The following is a 21,098-nucleotide window of genomic DNA, read 5'->3' on the forward strand; positions in this document are numbered from 1 at the left end:
TTTATTTGTTTGTTTATTTGATTGTTTGATTTATATCTTGCATTTCCTCACAAAGAACTCAGGGCAGCTAACAACCTACATAAAACACAATACAATACATAAATACCATTAAACTAATAACTCTAATATCAAAAATATATAATAAAATAAAATAAAGCTATCAGCACAATCAACTCAGAATAAATGCAGCACTTGTTTATACCCCAAAGGCTGTAGAAATAAATGTGTCTTTAAGTGGCACCTAAATAACAACAACATGGGGAACAGCCAAATCCCTACCGGAAGGGTGTTTATTTGTTATATTTATATCCTGACTTTCTGCCAACATTGGCACTCCACTCACTCCCATGTGTGCAAATATCAGCTGAATTGCGGTGATGACCTTGGAAATACCCAAATGGCACATGTGACTTGTCAGGATACAGATTTCAGAATCATTATCTGATGCATTTTTTTAAGTCAAATAATAAACAAGCAATGCTGAATTCTTCGGCAAGAGCAATAAATTAAAGAAGTGAATTCTCTTAACAGCTGCAGTACCAACATGATCTACAGGACAGCAAAGGAAAAGTCACGGTTGTAAATGAAACACCGGAAATACTACGGGTTAAGGAAAACCAAAAGAACTTTAGCACGGTAACCTTATATTATGCCACACTGTATCATCCCTTTTGTGTCCTAATGTTGCAAATTCTTCCACCCATGAGAATCATCTTTGATGCCCATGAAGCTCCTTGTATACTAGACATATCTAAGGGTCAAACTACACATTACTTTAAAGATGTAGTTATCAGCTTCATCTTTTTGTCTTTTTTTACTCAAAAGTAGGCCAGGAGAATCTAATCCAGATCAGGAACCAAGCACATGGGGGTATGGGGCTGTAACCCTTCGCACTTAATGTGGTACTGATCCAGATAGATGTCTCTGCACCTACAATTTACATTATGAAATAGTGAACCTTAGATACTAATGGATCACTTTTTGGCAATGTAAATTGCAGGTGTGGGTTCCCTGATCTAGATCTGGATCAAGACTGCAGCTCAGAGCCCCTGCATTTACTTTTGAGCAAAAAAAACGCTAAGTGCAGTAATGTGCCATTTGATCCTAAGCTTGTACGCAAGAGTGCACAGAATCCAAACTTTATAATTTTCCAGAAATGTTATCCTCATTAGATGGGCCTGTTGGTCCCCCTCTTTCTTTCATCTACTTTTTGGTTACACAGTAGATTGTGTTAAGCACATCTGAGAATAGTATTAAGAAATGTCTGTCCTTGTTTTGTCATGTGAATGTGCAGGCTATGAGCGGTGTTGTGGGCTTGCTCTGTCTTCTTTTAGTAGCGAGTTGTTAGCAGCTTGCTGTGTCCTCTTTTAGAAGCTAATTGTTCTTAGTGTGTTTTAATCATGAAGGTCCCCAAAAAGACGCTAAATACTGACATTATGTAAGGTCTTTATTGGCCATGATTACTGATGGATGTCTGACCAGAACAGTGGAAAGTTGCAAGACATATATCTAAGCTGAAATCAATGCCATTGTGACTTACCTTTCATATACAAAATCTGGACCAGGATATATGAGGGGAACACTCCCCTCTATAGCCTCCAAAAGATTAGTATGTCATTTCACACAGCATGGATGATTGTAGCCAGAAGACTACATCTATACTTCCCTCATATGTATACAGATCTGTGTCTTTGGATCCTGGCCACAAAATTGATCAAAACCCCTTGTTTGGGCAAAAATACACAGTATTGCAAATTCTAGAAAATTCAGCCTCTTTCCTTTTGCTCTAGTTTCTGCTTCTCTGTATTGGCTAGGGACTTGAGCCACTGAGTGCTTTGTCCTCAGAAACACCACTAAAAGTAATATTTCTTAATTTCACCTAAGGATACTCTTTTCAGGTCAATTGGTATGACTCCTCTGTGTGTGTGTGTGTTTGCTATCAAGAAACCAGTCAGAGCTTTCTTGCTACTTGAGACTGTTTTGTGGCCTTTCTGTTGCAAGTGATGATGTTGTTTTCTATGCTCAATCTTGTTGTCTTGGTTAAGATTTTATATAAAGAAGATATTGGAACAGGAACAGCTATTGAAAAGACGCCCGAGATGCAGAGAATTAAACAAACCCAGGATGCAATAAGCACGGTACAAAACCGAATGGATTTTTTTTTTTAACACTCTTACCCTGAGCTGTTCCAACTTATAAAACTTCATCTGCCTTACATGATCCTAACAGCACTTCTGGAATAACTTACAAACATTTTCAAATAACATGAAAAAAAAATCTATGCCTTTCACCATTAATCAAAACATAATTTGCTAACTAGCTTGTCCTTTCTATTTTTACTTTAATATGTAAAGTATTTTTCCCGTTAGGAAAACTCTAACTATTAACATTTTCTAATGTTCAACTAATGTTTATCATTTCATGAAATACAGAAAATATATTCACTTTATATCTTGTCCCAAATGCTGATAAGATATTCATGGTAGCAAATATTTTAAAATTGGTGGTGATTTTTGAGAATCTTTCTGGTTTTTGCTCACTTTCTTTCTTTTTCTCTCTATTTCAACTTCCTCTACCTCTCCCAGTATATATGGTATGAGAATATATATATATATATATATATATATTAAAAATATTATTGCTTTGATTGTATTTTATGCAAAGTCTTTCTTTCCTTTTTTTACATTTTGTTAAAAAAAGAGGTAAACCAATGTTTTTATTAATGTTGTATATGTGCCTTCACCCATGTTGGATAGAATAGGATGCCTTCGTAATATGTGTATAATAGGTGGATAATAAGTACAGATATTATTAATTTGAACTTTTTCAGGACATCCAGATTTATTTTAATTTTCTTGTAAAAATAAATATTTGAACCCAGAATATTAGTCTTGCACTCTTCAAAAGCCTGGAATAGTCCTACTGCATATAAGGCCCAGTCTATCTAAAGTTAGTCATGATTAAATCCCACAAAATGAGTAGGACTTAAGTTAATCTTAAATAGCTATTGGCTTCCATGTTGTTTAGGCATGACTATTCTTATTGGATTAGGTGAATAGATCTCTCTAAATAGGGGTCTAATATCTATTAGAGACTAATGTGTATATATAGGGTTTGGCCCAAACTTTTCTAGTTGGTGGATCTTAATTAGAACTTCATGTATGCAGAGGTTCCATCATCATCTTCTGCATTAGGCAATGCTCTGTGAGGATTTCTTATTGCCAATGTGAAAAATCCCCTCTGCATAAGATGGGTTGGACCCAGACTTAGTCATGCTTAGAGTAGTAGACCAATTACAATTGGTCAAACTTAACTTAGACATGACCAATTTCAGTTGTGTTGATTTCAATAGGTTTACTCTAACCATGACTAAGTCTGGATCCAACCCAAAATTCATTGTTTGTGTCTGAAGCCCATGGAACTTTGGCTTGTCTCCCAAGGTTCCAGTGGGAATAATCCAAGGAAAGTATTAGGATTTGAACTGATTCATCACACTCTCCTAAGCACGATGGAAACCTGATTTATAGTGGCATCTATCTCAAATGGAAGGAATCCATTATTGGCAATGGCCCTACTATGGTTTCCTAATAACAGTAGCACACTGGGATACAGCTGAGATATTTCATGAACATACTATGCTTCTAACTGAAAAACCACCTGGCATTGTCAATACAAAGCATCCATAAGGTGAGCCAGGAGCTACAGAGGAGAAGCTTTGTGATGAATTTCGTCATGTTCATCCAAGTGGGTTGAGGTATATACCATAGCTCCAAACCTCATACTTGTTTACAGAGAGATAAAGCTAATTTTGGGGAAAGGTGCAAAGCTTTCATCCCAACAGAAAAGCTGCTTGCCTTAGTGAAAGATCTGGCCCATGGTGTACAGCTAGGACCCTCCCACTGCTATTAAACTGTAGATAGGGCTGTAGATTTAACATTTTGAATTCTACAGAAGTGTTGTTTCCTAATTTTCTGCAGATGTCATTCTTGATGACGGCCTTTCCACATGGGTGCATGCAATGCTTTTGGTTTCCACCGGTGTGAAAACATTCAACTATATTTGCTTTCTCTGTTCTCTCATGTGCAATGGATATGTATGTTGTAAGTTGATTTCTGTTTTGTCTTGTTTCTTCTAAACTGCCTACAACTTTGTAGATTAAGTACAAGGAGCTCATTGGAAAAGGAACTCCGATTTCTGATCTTCCTGAAGTAAAACGTGTCAAGGAGACACAGAAGCACATCAGCTCGGTAGTGGCTGATTATTTTCTACGCTCATTTGTGTGTGAGCTGTACGGTAACAGTGTGCTGCTGTTCACCTTACTAAACAGTCTTTTATTTCCCTTGCTAACTTGTGCCATCATAATCAGCCTGCATCAAGCATTCCTCTAGTATTATTCAAGTTATAACTTCCATTAGCTTCAACAACTGCTTTTTGTATTCCTTGAGAGGAGAACATAGACACATTTAATTCTAAACAGGCAGAGATGAACTAAATGGGTTTGGTTTCTGAGGCAGAAAAGTCTAAATGGCCGTACCCATGGAAACAAAACAAAGTAATTGACAACTTGCTTCCTTGCAGTGGTACCCCCAAATCTTCAAGCTGCATCACTCACTGCATCACTGCCCCTCACAGGGCTAGTAGCCCTGTGAGGGTCAGCAGCAGTGGCATGTGGAGCTTAGCTGTGCTTAGTCAGTGGTGATAGGCACTCCACACATATTCAGAGATGCTCTGGGCATAATTGAAAACAAAGTTAATTGTACCTAAGCCTGTTCACATCATCGGGCATAATTGTGTTTAGACTGTGGTCTCTGGATTATTACTCAGTATATTTATTATTCTATCTATCTATCTATCTATCTATCTATCTATCTATCTATCTATCTATCTATCTATCTATCTATCTCAGGACATCGTAAACTGATTCAAATTAAATCCTGGCAAGTCTGAGTACTTGTCATCCCTGATTCTTGGTTCTGAAATTCCAAATAGTGTAAACAAATCTTAATTGGCCACATCATAAGTGCTATAAACAGCAGATTTCATTTCAGGTGCTAGAAACACTTTGATATTGAATGTAATACTGTACTGCAGATTTGCCTGGAGAACAAGAGGATTCTCTCTGGCCAACCATGGCTATCAAATTCATGGGTCAATAAGAGAACATATGTTGACAATTATCAAGGAACTATGAAGCTGTGCCAATAAGTATTACTTTCTCCTCACATGACCTCTGCACCTTCCCCATTTCCCTGAGCTCCTCGCAATACTAATCATTTTTAGAATTTATTTTTTGCATAGTACAGCTACAATGCAGACACTATGTTTCCTGTTTTCTAACTTTAGATTTACCTCACTTGCTTTGTGACATTTTGAACTGACTGAATGCCATATTCACTTAACAGTGTTTTTTTTCCTAATTGGGGAAGAGGGGATAATTTTAAAGGAGTGAAATGCAGGACATTGAGTATGTTTTTTTAAAATGGCAATAAGTTTGGTGTTCTTTTTATCTTCTTTAAAAACAAAACAAAACAAAAGGAGTTGACAACAGTTTAAAATTCATAAGACTTAAATCTCAATTGACATCTTTTGTACCTAAATTTTGCCCCATTTTACGGCTTAGATTGAAGCTCATGACAGAGAGAGTTGTATAAAACTGAAATCTACTTTGCGATTCAATACCAAAAATATAGTACATTTTTTTACCAGAGAGTTTCTAATTATTGGCTTCCCCAACCAAACCAGGATGTTAAACAGAAACTACCTCATAAAATACATACCTGTAATTCCAGGGGTTTGGAGCTTTTTCTGGGAGACATCTCAAAGAGTCCTAAATAGACAAAATGTTGATGGCGATAAGCCAAGATAGAACTTCTGGACAGCACTTCCTTAAAACACAACACACAATGTTTTGAAAATATAGAGGAAGCCTCTCCAGTTGGATAATTTTACACTCCCACTGGGCAGTGTGCAAATGTCAATATGCAAAATAAATGTGTTAACCAACGTTCTGCATAACACAATGTTTTTTATGAGCAGCTATCCTCTCATCTTCTCACCTTTGTGGGTGTTTGTATTCTGCAGGTTCAGTACAAAGAGAATGCAGGGCAAGGAACCCCGGTACCTGTTACTCCAGAGATAGAGAGAGTCAAACGCAATCAAGAACACATTAGCTCGGTATTTCTTAATGAAATCAAAACTACCTTAACAACTCAACTCATCTTTTAAAAATAACATTCTAACTACCATTTTCTACATTCTACCACATCCCATTTTTCTGACTCATCCCTCTTCATGATCTGTTTTAACCTTCTCATTTACAACTTCATGCACATTAAAATATATATATTTAAAAATAAAACAATGACCCAATGTACCTATGGTCTTCAATAAAATTAACACTGTGTTCCCCTTCCACACATTTGCTTCCCTTAACTGCTACTTCTGACTTCCTTTTTCACTCACGTGTTTAATGAATAATCTGTAATTATTCTCAGCTTTCTCTTACTTTTCAGTACTAGTCCAAGCATGGGATTTAAATGTGCGCCGTTACTACAAAGTACTAGTCACAATCCAGCTGTAATTATTTCATCTATTCTAGTGTCTTTTGTGGATACTTTATTGTACCCTTACAGGTGTCCTACAAAGAAAACTTGGGGGCAGGAATGGCAACTCCTGTTACCCCGGAAATGGAAAGAGTCAAGCGTAATCAGGAGAACATTAGCTCGGTATATTGCAAAATATCTATGAATAAATCCTTTTAACAATCACCTCCCCATACTTAATATTTCCTTATATTTTAATCCTTCCACAAGATGTTGAATAGCAGCTCATCATTCTAAACAAATCACTAAAATATTGATCACTGAAGTGAAAAATTAAAGCACTAACGTTGCCTTAGTTCTGCAGTGGTTTTTACCTCTCTCTTTCTCAAAGTACTCTTTTCCTCTCCCTGCCCCTCCCAAAATGAGATAATATTATTTGTTTTAAAACAAATGATATTCAGAGTGACTTCCCTGTACCCTTATAACAGGAACTGTTTCTAATTGTCTTTGGCATCCATGTGTCGCTGCAGTGTGAAGTTAGAATAAAACCCTAATTTCCCCCCCAAGTAGAATCATAAAATGTTGTTTGTGGTTGTTTATTCCTAATAAATTTTAGTTTAAATTGGTAGACTTTCTAAACAGAACTGGGACAGTTTTCCTATTCTGGATGAGAAAACAGGGATACAACTCTATTATACCAAGTTCCTTGGAAGAAACTCTGCCACAAGTGGACATACATGCATCTCAGTTACCCATGCGAATACTTGTGTCTCTATAATGTGGGGACCATTTCTTCCATAGATTCCCACAGTTCATCACAGCAGTCACTGTCATCTGGACACCCATTTCCGGCTTCTTTCTCTTAAATATCCATAGGATAGCTAGCCTGGCTACTTTGCCCCTTCAGCTCATCCCATTTCTATTCCCTTATGACAGCAAAAGAAGGTGAAGAAATAAGACCAAGATGCATGTTCTGGCCTCGGATGCTACTTTCTCCTTTGAGGGTGCATATTCTGAGATTTGGCCATTTGCATGTACAACCAGGCTGGTGGAAGCAGACTTCCCCACCCCGCTTCCCAATGGTAGCAGAGGTTCAGAGGACCCTACTAATTGGGGTGAGCTGTGGTCCAGGGTGAGAGGGAGGAAGGAAGGGCAAAGCCCTTCCATCCATGGAAACCAGATCCAGGATCCAACCCCATGTCAGCAACCCTGACAACTGCTATAGAACCAAATGATTAGTTCTAGTCATTTTCTTCTCCTACATGGCAGCAATAAGTGAGAATGTGAAGAAACGGCAGAGGTAGCAAAATAAGTATTATTATTCAATTTATACCCAGCCTATATACACAGTATCCTAACTTCAATGTTCCTAACTGCAGTACTAGCATAAAGTTATTTGAATATGTACAAAATGTATGGGTTGGATCCAGAACACATGCTGCATGGGTGGGAGACATGTCACGCAAGCATAACAACCTTTTCCCACATTCCAAAATGTTGTTCTGCTAATGCTAGGATCAAGATACTGGGTTCCATGAGTGCTAGGCTCTGGTGCAACATATCATACACTGTTTCTTCAAGGCCCGGTTTCAATTGTGCTACCATTTGCACGATGTTTGGTGGAACTGTGCCACCAATCCAACTCTTCCATGAACTCATATCTGGATCCAATCCAATAGTGTTGGATTAAGTTTTGCGTGTGTGTGTGTCCGTCCCTTTTTGTTTTGTCTTTTGGTGTGCATTTTAGCCTTTATATGAGAACCAGCAAACTGCATTGCATTCTCTATGCTGATCCTGCGTTTTAAAATGTGCCCGTTAAAGTATTTTTATTTTTGACACTTCCTTGTCACACAGGTGTTGTACAAAGAGAATTTAGGGACTGGAACCCCAACACCTATTACTCCAGAGATGGAGAGAGTCAAACGCAATCAAGAAAACTTTAGCTCGGTATTTTTGAAGATAAAAATGCCCTTTACCTTCTTCATTAAAGATTTAATTAACCATTACCAAACTTAACCTCCTCAATAACAAATACCCTGATTTTTATTATTAAACTTAATTTTAGTAGTTTAATTACCCGGTTAGTGACTTTATCCCCTATTTCTTTTTATTTCTTGAGTGGTGTTAAATTTGTTCCCAACATCTTTTGGTAGTTATTGTGAAAAAGTATGAAATTAAGGTAGTTAAAAGACATTTTTTGCTTTAGGACACAATCCATCCAATGTTAAGTAATATTAATTTCCTTTGATTTCAGTGGGAGAGCAAAACACATACTTAAATCTATCCGATTAAAATCAATTGTGCTTAAAAGTATCTCTCTTTGACAGGATAATATACTAATATTAATTTTGCTGTAACACTGCTTTATTTCAGTAATATCATATCTCAAATCCAAACTCCAATTTTCTAATACTTTGTTTTACTCACACATTGGCTCAGATTTTTTGCTGCTGTGAAGTGGGTAAAACTTTAATCCTTTTAAGTAAGTTCAACTGAACTGAACTGAGTAGATATGCCAAGAATCAATGGATGCTGATAGCTCCGACATCAATGGAGCTGTGAATCCGCTCTGGGTTTCAGTTTGAACCCGTCAGAATCTAAAGAAGTTATCCAAGGTGCTGAGCTCAATCCCCAGACTAGTTTCAGCACGTTGGATAGCTCCTTTGGAGTTACTGGCATGGGAGCCACCAATCTCCACTGCATGGAATTGTGTGGGTGGGACTGCATACACCATGTGCATGCACGATCTGTATACCTTCCGTTATGGCAAGGTGCAGCATGCATGATCAGAGCATATATGTACAGACAGGACCTCAAGCACTGGTGTTAGTAGGCGCAAACCACCACCCCTCCCACCAGTGCATATATACACATCAAACAGCTGTACAGACACAGGGCTAGACGAAGTGGAGACAGGCAAACCAATCTCTGTTGTCTCAAAAACAAGAGATTTACATGCATTCAAGAACATTTTAGTTTGATAGCTCTAATAAGATAGTTTCCCTTTGACCCTGTTAAAACTAACTTTATTAAAGGTTTGTTCTATTTCTTTACATGCTATTGACTTTTAGAAGAATTATCCAGTCTATCTTTATATTAAGTTTCCCAATGACTTTATTTACATTTTTGCACCCTAATCTTTTTCATTCAATAATCCTGAATCTTTTTAAGTGTTTCTCATTGTTCCAACTGTTTCTCTCTCTTTTTTTAATCCCCTTGATGTGTTTTTTTTAAAAAGTTGCTGTTTACTTCTGTGTGACATTGTAAAAAGCATATGTTCTTAATCTCCAGCAGGGTTGAACAAGTAGTATAACATATTCTCAATCAAAAGCGGATGTAGCCATAATAACTAATAAGAACAATCACTCTACAACCAACATTCAGAATGTATAGATCAAGATTGTATTCCAGAATAGGTTTTGTGTGTGTGTCCGTCCTTTATTGTTTTGTCTTTTGGTGTGCATTTTAGCCTTTATGTGAGAACCAGCAAACTGCATTGCATTCTCTATGCTGATCCTGTGTTTTAAAATGTGCCCGTTAAAGTATTTTTATTTTTGACACTTCCTTGTCACACAGGTGTTGTACAAAGAGAATTTAGGGACTGGAACCCCAACACCTATTACTCCAGAGATGGAGAGAGTCAAACGCAATCAAGAAAACTTTAGCTCGGTATTTTTGAAGATAAAAATGCCCTTTATCTTCATTAAAGATTTAATTTACCATTACCAAACTTAACCTCCTCAATAACAAATACCCTGATTTTTATTATCAAACTTAATTTTAACAGTTTAATCACCCAGTTAGTGACTTTATCCCCTATTTCTTTTTATTTCTTGAGTGGTGTTAAATTTGTTCCCAACATCTTTTGGTAGTTATTGTGAAAAAGTATGAAATTAAGGTAGTTAAAAGACATTTTTTGCTTTACGACACAATCCAATAAATGTTAAGTAATATTAATTTCCTTTGATTTCAGTGGGAGAGCAAAACACATGCTTAATTCTATCCGATTAAAATCAATTGTGCTTAAAAGTATCTCTCTTTGAGAGAATAATACACTAATACTAATTCAAGAACATTTTAGTTTGATAGCTCTAATAAGATAAAGTTTCCCTTTGACCCTGTTAAAACTAACTTTATTAAAGGTTTGTTCTATTTCTTTACATGGTATTGACTTTTAGAAGAATTATCCAGTCTATCTTTATATTAAGTATCCCGATGACTTTATTTACATTTTTGCACCCTAATCTTTTTCATTCAATAATCTTGAATCTTTTTAAGTGTTTCTCATTGTTCCAACTGTTTCTCTCTCTCTCTTTTTTTTAATCCCCTTGATGATTTTTTTTAACGTTGCTGTTTACTTCTGTGTGACTTTGTAAAAAGCATATGTTCTTAATCTCCAGCAGGGTTGAACAAGTAGTATAATATATTATCAATCAAAAGCAGATGTAGCCAAATAACTAATAAGAACAATCACTCTACAACCAACGTTCAGAATGTATAGATCGAGATTGTATTCCAGAATAGGTTTTGTGTGTGTGTCCATCCCTTTTTGTTTTGCCTTTTGGTATGCTTTTTAGCCTTTATATGAGAACCAGCAAACTGCATTGCATTCTCTGTGCTGATCCTGCATTTTAAAATGTGCCCGTTAAAGTATTTTTATTTTTGACACTTCCTTGTCACACAGGTGTTGTACAAAGAGAATTTAGGGACTGGAACCCCAACACCTATTACTCCAGAGATGGAGAGAGTCAAACGCAATCAAGAAAACTTTAGCTCGGTATTTTTGAAGATAAAAATGCCCTTTACTGTCATTAAAGATTTAATTAACCATTACCAAACTTAACCTCCTCAATAACAAATACCCTGATTTTTATTATCAAACTTAATTTTAGTAGTTTAATTACCCAGTTAGTGACTTTACCCGTCTATCCCCTATTTCTTTTTATTTCTTGAGTGGTGTTAAATTTGTTCCCGACACCTTTTGGAAGTTATTGTGAAGAAGTATGAAAACCAAATTAAGGTAGTTAAAAGACCTTTTTTTGCTTTAGGACACAATCCATCCAATGTTAAGTAATATTAATTTCCTTTGATTTCAGTGGGAGAGCAAAACACATGCTTAATTCTATCCGATTAAAATCAATTGTGCTTAAAAGTATCTCTCTTTGACAGGATAATACACTAATATTAATTTTGCTGTAATACTGCTTTATTTCAGTAATATCATATCTCAAATCCAAACTCCAATTCTCTAATACTTTGTTTTACTTACACATTAAGGAATATTGGCTCAGATTTTTTGCTACAGTGAAGTGGGTAAAACTTCAATCCTTTATACACTTACCTGCAAGTAAGTTCAACTGAACTGAACTGAGTAGATATGCCAAGAATCAATGGACGCTGATAGCTCCGACATCAATGGAGCTGTGAATCTGCTCTGGGTTTCAGTTTGAACCCGTCAGAATCTAAAGAAGTTATCCAAGGTGCTGAGCTCAATCCCCAGACTAGTTTCAGCACGTTGGATAGCTCCTTTGGAGTTACTGGCATGGGAGCCACCAATCTCCACTGCATGGAATTGTGTGGGTGGGACTGCATACACCATCTGCATGCACGATCTGTATACCTTCCGTTATGGCAAGGTGCAGCATGCATGATCAGAGCATATATGTACAGACAGGACCTCAAGCACTGGTGTTATTAGGCGCAAACCACCACCCCTCCCACCAGTGCATATATACACATCAAACAGCTGTACAGACACAGGGCTAGACGAAGTGGAGACAGGCAAACCAATCTCTGTTGTCTCAAAAACAAGAGATTTACATGCATTCAAGAACATTTTAGTTTGATAGCTCTAATAAGATAAATAGTTTCCCTTTGACCCTGTTAAAACTAACTTTATTAAAGGTTTGTTCTATTTCTTTACATGGTATTGACTTTTAGAAGAACTGTCCAGTCTATCTTCATATTAAGTTTTCCGCTGAGTTTATTTACATTTTTGCACCCTAATCTTTTTCATTCAATAATCTTGAATCTTTTTAAGTGTTTCTCATTGTTCCAACTGTTTCTCTCTCTCCCTTTTTTTTTAATCCCCTTGATGATTTTTTTTTAACGTTGCTGTTTACTTCTGTGTGACTTTGTAAAAAGCATATGTTCCTAATCTCCAGCAGGGTTGAACAAGTAGTATAATATATTATCAATCAAAAGCGGATGTAGCCAAATAACTAATAAGAACAATCACTCTACAACCAACGTTCAGAATGTATAGATCGAGATTGTATTCCAGAATAGGTTTTGTGTGTGTGTCCGTCCTTTTTTGTTTTGTCTTTTGGTATGCTTTTTAGCCTTTATATGAAAACCAGCAAACTGCATTGCATTCTCTGTGCTGATCCTGTGTTTTTAAATGTGCCCGTTAAAGTATTTTTATTTTTGACACTTCCTTGTCACACAGGTGTTGTACAAAGAGAATTTAGGGACTGGAACCCCAACACCTATTACTCCAGAGATGGAGAGAGTCAAACGCAATCAAGAAAACTTTAGCTCGGTATTTTTGAAGATAAAAATGCCCTTTACTGTCATTAAAGATTTAATTAACCATTACCAAACTTAACCTCCTCAATAACAAATACCCTGATTTTTATTATCAAACTTAATTTTAGTAGTTTAATTACCCAGTTAGTGACTTTTCCCCTTCAATCCCCTATTTCTTTTTATTTCTTGAGTGGTGTTAAATTTGTTCCTGACACCTTTTGGTAGTTATTGTGAAGAAATATGAAAACCAAATTAAGGTAGTTAAAAGGCATTTTTTTGCTTTAGGACGCAATCCATCCAATGTTAAGTAATATTAATTTCCTTTGATTTCAGTGGGAGAGCAAAACACATGCTTAATTCTATCCGATTAAAATCAATTGTGCACCCTAATCTTTTTCATTCAATAATCTTGAATCTTTTAACATTTTTCTCATTGTTCCCACTGGTTTTTTTCTCTTTTTTAAATCCCCTTGATGATTTTTTTTAAAAGTTGCTGTTTGCTTCTGTGTGTCATTTTAAAAAGCATATGTTCTTAATCTCCAGTAGGGTTGAACAAGAAGTATAACATATTATCAATCAAAAGTGGATCTAGACAAATAACTAATAAGAACAATCACTCTACAACCAACGTTCAGAATGTATAGATCAAGATTGTATTCCAGAATATGATACTGGAATTATTTACATCTTATACAATTATAACTATGCTCATATTTTCACAGTTGGTTCTCTTACTACAGTTCTTTTAAGCTCATTACATGTTATATTTCTGCTTGGAAAATTTTTACCCTGTGATATCTTTCGCAGTGGTTTGTTTGCTCTTTTCTTGGCTAGCTGTTACATTATTTTAGCACAATGAAAAAAATATCTTATCTACAAACCCACTACTGAATGACACCACCAACATGGCTTCAAATATGAAGTGACCGAAATATCCTACGATGAATCTATAGACTATCCACTGCAATTTATTTATTTATTTATTTAAAATATTTATATCCCGCCCTATATCATTATGTTCCATGCATAATTTAGATAATGAAAATCTGCAAGAAACCTATCTATATAAGAAAACATTGGACTTACATCACAAAGCTTCCATGTAAATTCAAGCTGAAACATTCCTCCAGACTTTCTACCATGATATCTCAAAGGGGCATTTTTTTAGTTCTTTGAACATGATCCACTGATTAGGCATGTTTAAGTCCGATTGACTTAAATGGAATGTTAAGCACATTGAATTACTCTCATTGAAGTAAATGGGTCTTAAAAGTGCCGAAGTTTGGCTGGATCGTGTCCTTTGTGTATTTCATATATGCACTCATGTCTGGAAAAGGCAAGAAACCAAAGGAAACATATTGTGGAGATATAACATGGACACAATGCTCATAATGGGAACTGTGAAAGCATACGACTCAAGGAGGTTTAAGACCATCTTTTTGTCAGATCTTAATTAACTGTTGTTTTTCCATTATTTCATTTCATTTTGTGCCCCCCTTGTCACCATACAGGTCCTATACAAAGAAAACCCAGGGACAGGGATAGCAACTCCTGTCACTCCTGAGATTGAAAGAGTCAAACACAACCAAGAAATCTTTAGCTCGGTACTTCTGGGAAAACAGTCACTTTAATTTTGTTTTGTACTTTGAATTAATTTTTCCCTCCCATCCCAGCTCCTTCCTGCCAATAGACTTATACCTATCGCCAAACCTCATCTTTGTCTTTCATTGTTCACTGCAACGTAGTGTTGCGTTCTGAGACCTTTTAATCTTCCCTTCCTTCCTATGTCTTAAGCTCAAATCCCTCCCTCCAAATAACAATTTGTTTTCTTACCACCTCAAATGTTTTGCACTCTATGCATAATATCCATAGATGCAAAAAAAATGTATATAATTCAACAGACGGATGACATATTAAAACATTCTTGGGAAAAGAAAAAAAGGGTGCTTTTATGCATTGTTTTAACACTGTAACACAAACACCTGGCAAAATAATCACAACCAAATAAAAATTACCCCAGAGCTTCAATAACATCAATATGATATTTTATTTATTGCTGGCTTATGTGGCTGCTCTTCTGTCCCACAGGTGTTGTACAAAGAAAATGTAGGGAAAGCAACCCCGACTCCCGTCACTCCAGAGATGGAGCGAGTCAAACGCAATCAAGAACACATTAGCTCGGTATTCAAACGAAGAAGGAGCGAACAAAAGACCGGAGTTCTTTAAAATAACTTTAGATGTGTTAATGACCTGTGCTTTCTAACAGATAAAAGTCCCAATCCACCTTTTAGACTAAGTCTCTTATCCTTTTACTTCTTTCTCCAACCTAAGCTTTAATATAATACTACTAGGACTTCACTCACTCTTTTTATTTTTCAGCAAACACAGACTTTTCATCTTTTATTTTCTAGCTTTCCAACCTTCTCATCCTACTAGTTTATTTTTATATATAATGTTGATTGAAGGTCTTTGTGGCAGATGACGCTGAAATCAACAGCCAACTAGCTTTAGTGGAAAGTGGTGTGATCCAAGCATTAACATTATGAGCTATTAATATTTATTCATAATCACTGTGATTTTGTGATTTCTGGATACTTTTTGTATCCTGTAGGTCTTGTACAAAGACGAAGTGGGGAAAGGTACCCCTACACCTATCACTCCTGAGATGGAGAGAGTCAAACGCAATCAAGAACACATTAGCTCGGTATTCAAAAGAAATAAATTGTTTAAAATAACATTAGACATGTTAAAGATACGTGCTTCCTAACCAAAAATAGTAGCCATTCAGCTCTTCCTACCCTTTCAACTTCCTCTGCAACCAAAGCTCTAACATATTAGTACAGTTACTACTTTTGCTTATTTTTCAGCAAATACCGTGTTTGGTTTGTATTTTCTACCTTTCCAACCTTCTCATCCTACTAGATTATTTCCTTATATGGGTGTTGATTGAAAGTCTCTGTTCTAGATGACATAAATCAACAGCCAGCTAGCTTTTGATGAAAGCTGGTGTGATCCAAGTATTAACATTATAAACTGATAGTATTTTTTTGTTGCCATTGTCACTATATGATATTCTTGATACCCTTTTGTACCCTGTAGGTCTTGTACAAAGAGGGATTGGGGAAAGGTACCCCTACACCAATCACTCCTGAGATGGAGCGAGCCAAGCGCAATCAAGAGTTCATTAGCTCGGTACTTTACAAAAAAACACCACCATCAAGACCCCTGTTTTTGTTTTTTTCTTAAAAAAATAACATCCTAACAAACTACAGACATTTACTTTCTGATATCTAAACTCTCTTCCGGAAATAAAATACTGATCCTAATATAAAATAATCACTTTTAACTCATAAAATAAATCTGATATTAATATTCTGACCATAGGGCTTAAAGAGTTTTCATAACCCTGCTATAGGACTCTATCCAGACATACTCTGATCTCTGGTGCATATAACAGCACTTGACACAGGGTTTAATGAATGCCGCGTTATCGTCGTCATCATTGTCATCCAATCACATACCAGTTACTTTGGTAGAGCATTCATCTCTGTATGCCACTTAACTGTTGATTTCATAGGATGGCACAGGAGACAACATTCAGGCAGGAAAATGCAAGATAATATCAGCGTTGTTTGTTTCTAAACAGGCAGCTTGTGGACAGTGGGGTTCTAGAGATAAGCCTCTATAATAGCTTGAACAGCCTATCAAATACACACACATATATAGTTCAACATTCATAGGGCTCAACGTTCATGATTCAGCACTTAGAATTTAGAATAGCTGTGGAGATTGCAAGTGCCTGATCTCACAGCCATAGAACTTTCGTATCTCGCCTAATGTTGAGATGTGCATTGTCCCCCAATTAGAAGCACATGCATTCTCAGGATGGAGATGAGAAAATTCCATGTCAGCCATTATGGAAAACTGCACAGAGCAGCCATTGCTGCTTCTTAATCTATGAACATGCAACACCGATGTGAAAAACATGCTCCCCAAGTGATTTCCCAATCCAATAGCATGTTGTTGTTTTTAATTGAACGAGAGCCTCATGTAGAGACAGGAGACAAAGATACGTTGTAATTCTTTATTTAAAAACTATGATAAGAAATTGGACCATAATCTTACTCAAAAGGATTTCCCTGGGAACAGCCAGTGTGCGAAGTTATGGATGTTGCCAACTGGATAGAACCCTTATCTTAAAAATAATAATATTGACCTTCAATAATAATATTGATTTTTAAAAGTAATATTTTCTGTTTTCATTATTTTACCTGCTTAATTCACCCTTATATATTTTGCTCCTTGGATGTTGTCTTTTTCAATTAATTTGTACCAGGACACATCAGAGTTTACTTTTTGTGACTTCTGGCAGTATATCTTTCATATATTGTAGGTGAAGAAAAATGGTGGGATGGACTCCAGCACTTGACAGTTTAGAGATGGGAAGACTCAGATGGATACTGCTATCCTTCACACTTCTGATTTCAATGGGACCTAATCCCATATAACTGTGTGGAAGATTGTAGCCATCACAGGACACACCAGCTCCTATATTGTCAAAGCTGGAGAAATATATATATGTGAAAATTATCTTTATTGTTACCTATCAGGTTGACACTGGGCACTAATTCTTCTTAAAATATTTTTAAAACCTCTTTTTATATATTTACCCTATTCTTCTTTTGAGTGTCTCCTCCACCCCATTATTACATTTTCCCAGACAGTTATTTTATTTGAGTTACATTTTGTGATTTTTGGATACTTTTTACAATCTTTAGGTTTTGTACAAAGAAAATTTGGGGCGAGCAACCCCGACACCTGTCACTCCAGAGATGGAAAGAGCCAAACGCAATCAAGAAAACATTAGCTTGGTATTAAAAAAAAAAAAGACTTTAAAAAAAATAACAAATCTGATCAACCTTGTCCTGCATCTAATTTATCTCAGTCTTACCCATTTTTATATTCCTAAAGAAAACACTCCTTTTATTTTAATTTTTGCTGTTTTTGCTGTTTTAAAACATTTTTTTCTTTTTTTCTTTCTGCTTTTTTCCAATAACTTTTTAACCACTTTGTTTCTTGAGTTTCTTGAGTTCTTTACCCATCTATGCCGTGATGAGTCTGATTAAACAATAACACAACTTAACAATGTTTCACCGACAATCAGCTAATTTTTGGTTTTTGGACACTTTCTTGTATGCTGTATAGGTATTGTACAAAGAAAACTTGGGAAAAGGAACCCCGACATCTGTCACTCCAGAGATGGAGAGAGCTAAACGCAATCAAGAAAACATTAGCTCGGTATTTTCCAGGAGGACAAATCAATGATCTAGAATATATATAACCTTTTTAACACCCTAAAATGTATAATTGTTTTTCTACCCAGTTAAAAAACCATTTCCCAGCTATTAACTTTATTAATATTATAACTTCCTTTTGCCATTTAAAATACTAAAATGTGATCTAAACATATGTTTCTAATTGTTTCTCACTCCTATTCCTAGTAGTATAGAACTTATATTTAATATTTAAGGGTTTTAAAATAACCTTTGACCTCAAATAACAGCTTAACAGTCTCTAAAATTTTAATAATAATATGCCTTTAAGTGATTTATGTGCTATAGACTGAAATATCTTTGGGCTCTATATTTTGGATCTTTCTCGAAAACAGCCTGTATTCTATGCATGTTTAAACTCTTGACAGGGTCTGCCTCACCCCTTTCTCAAAAGAATTCAAACTAGCTGATGCTTTGGACGGGTTGTGTGTGAATGAGGTCTGCGCCTGAGGGAGCAGGATTCAATCTTCAAACAAAGGCATCCTATAGTCTTTGCTTTTCACAATCTGCCCTGTTCTCTTCCTTACGCTGTATGCTCTATACCTGCACCAATTTTCTGAGATACACTTCAGCATAAAAAAACAAAAAAACCAAAGGCAAGCAACATTATCTAGGGATTATTTGGAATTCTGGAGGTTTTGAACTGTATTCAGAACTTCCTCACCTAATGAATTCCTATTTCATGCTGTGGAAGGGTAGCTCCATTTGTATGGTAGGATGTATGAAGTTTTCCCTATATTGAACCGAGTGGAAACCTACTTGTATAGATAGCTCAATCCTAAGCAGGGGTGTCCCTAGGCCTGGCACCACTATTTTCCAGGGCCCTGGATCTATTCCACAGAGCTCTGGGTGCCCATTGATGCTTGTGGAAAGTTATTTTCTCAGCTTAATTGCCACGTATGGGACAACTTTCCGGGGTGGGTGGGTTTGAAGCTGGGGAGAGAAGAGTTCACTCACTCATTCCCACACATTGAATGCACACACACACACACACAATTCTTCCCCTGCATGGCAATTAATCTTAGAAAAATCCTTTCCATTGGTTTATGATTATCTGGGCCAGGGTGCAAATTAGTTGAAGAATTTGTTTTATTTGAGAGGGTTTGGATGAGAAATTAATTGGCTGGCTTTGCCTCCTGTGAAATGTAAATAAACTCTAATAATTATTTCTAATTTGTATATAAAAGTATAAGTTACCATATGTAGATTCATGTCCTGTGATCCTTGTCCACAAATCTGTTAATGCCTAGCAATGCCCCTGATCCTAAGCTTTGCCATGAAAGTTTCTTATAATCTAAGACTCAGAGATGGGCAACTTGTGGTCCTCCTGATATTTTGGCTTATATCTCTCATCACCCCTAGCCAGGATAGCCAACGGTGAGGGATCATAACAGTTGTAAACCAAAACATCTGGAGGGCCACAACTTGCCCAACCTTGACTTAGCTTATGGTGATGCTCGTATCAAAGCCAACGCACCTAGGATGACCAGTTCGTAGTCAAAACTGTAGATTTTTCTTGTCCCTGATCGCACACTTACTCATCCAATCATCCCATTAAGGTTGTTGGCCCTAAGTGATCATGACTTTCAAGTGGGAAAACTTGAATACTGCTTTTGCAGCCAAAGAAATTGTTGAAGAGAAAATCCTTTAGGGTGGCACTGGGAAAACTGAATCTCTTATGGCTGAGAACCAGAGAGGCAGAAGCATTAAACATTTCCACTTGCAAGTTGCTGACTTCGTGTCTGGCACCGGCCTCTTTCCCTTCATGGGGTGCTTCTCCATTGCCTTCAGGAGGCTTTTGGGAGTGTGCGGAAGGCTGCCGCTGGAAGGGTGAGCAGAAAGGTCTCTGTGCACATATGAGCATCCTCTGTTCAGAACGCCAATACTGACCAAGCATGGTACAGAGCATTCCATATGTACAGTGCCTTGTCAATCTCAATGTCCTTTGAATACCTGGAGCTGCCTTCAAAGATATTTTTACCTTCTTGCAATGTCTAAAAAGTATTAGTTCTACAGTACAGCTTTCCTAGGACTCAGGACACCAGATTTGTGTGTGTGTGTGCATAATCTAATCGCCATGGCCCTTGTCATCATTTGTGGACTTCGCATTATGACACTTCTGACACATTTGGTTCCTGTTGTCTGGAAGTTTAGAGTAGCCCCGAGTTGAAGATTGCAAGCAATAGAAATGCCTGGCACAATAAGGGTGTGAAAGAATTTGAGCTGTTTTGCACAGCTCCGCATTCCACCCTCAGCCTCTCATCTAGTTTCTGCTTTTTAGTCCCTCTGCTGCTTCAGCTTAAGTTTAGAAAAACATCTTATCTCCCCTTCAGAAGTTGTTATCTATTTAATTTAATGGATTCTTACAGTTTATATAAAGTCAAGTCACTGGAAGCGGCAGCACCGGCCATTGCTTTCTTTCTGTTTCCCAAAGCCAGCTTAGGGCAATGAAGCCCCTCAACCAATCTTCTTCTCTTTCTCCTAGATATATGGAGGTGGGGGTCACCTGGGAAAAAGCACAGGGTGGGCTACCCTTTTAATGTGCATGCGCTGTTTCTGTCAGATAGATCTTTCGATTTATTAGATTGGAAATGGATAAGCCAGTTATTAAGGTTGATGAAACTGAAAACCTTGAGTTTTGAGAGAGAATGAATTAGTGCTATGCTTAAGAACATGATTCCATTGCTGATTATGG

General features: G+C 36.7%; 1 protein-coding gene across 1 annotated transcript in view; it reads left to right on the forward strand.

Moving 5' to 3' along the window:
• The window catches only part of NEB (nebulin), a 214,789-nt gene that overhangs the window by 186,965 nt on the left and 6,726 nt on the right, over positions 1-21,098 (forward strand). Inside the window, exons 149-163 of the mRNA XM_063116557.1 lie at positions 532-636; positions 2,046-2,138; positions 4,155-4,247; positions 6,082-6,174; positions 6,633-6,725; positions 8,397-8,489; positions 10,119-10,211; positions 11,227-11,319; positions 12,991-13,083; positions 14,582-14,674; positions 15,159-15,251; positions 15,682-15,774; positions 16,170-16,262; positions 17,849-17,941; positions 18,276-18,368. Coding sequence (XP_062972627.1) covers positions 532-636; positions 2,046-2,138; positions 4,155-4,247; positions 6,082-6,174; positions 6,633-6,725; positions 8,397-8,489; positions 10,119-10,211; positions 11,227-11,319; positions 12,991-13,083; positions 14,582-14,674; positions 15,159-15,251; positions 15,682-15,774; positions 16,170-16,262; positions 17,849-17,941; positions 18,276-18,368 — 1,407 coding nt within the window. The remainder of the gene's footprint in view (positions 1-531; positions 637-2,045; positions 2,139-4,154; positions 4,248-6,081; positions 6,175-6,632; positions 6,726-8,396; positions 8,490-10,118; positions 10,212-11,226; positions 11,320-12,990; positions 13,084-14,581; positions 14,675-15,158; positions 15,252-15,681; positions 15,775-16,169; positions 16,263-17,848; positions 17,942-18,275; positions 18,369-21,098) is intronic.

This window comes from Elgaria multicarinata, chromosome 2, assembly GCF_023053635.1.
Source record: "Elgaria multicarinata webbii isolate HBS135686 ecotype San Diego chromosome 2, rElgMul1.1.pri, whole genome shotgun sequence".
Taxonomy (NCBI): domain Eukaryota; kingdom Metazoa; phylum Chordata; class Lepidosauria; order Squamata; family Anguidae; genus Elgaria; species Elgaria multicarinata.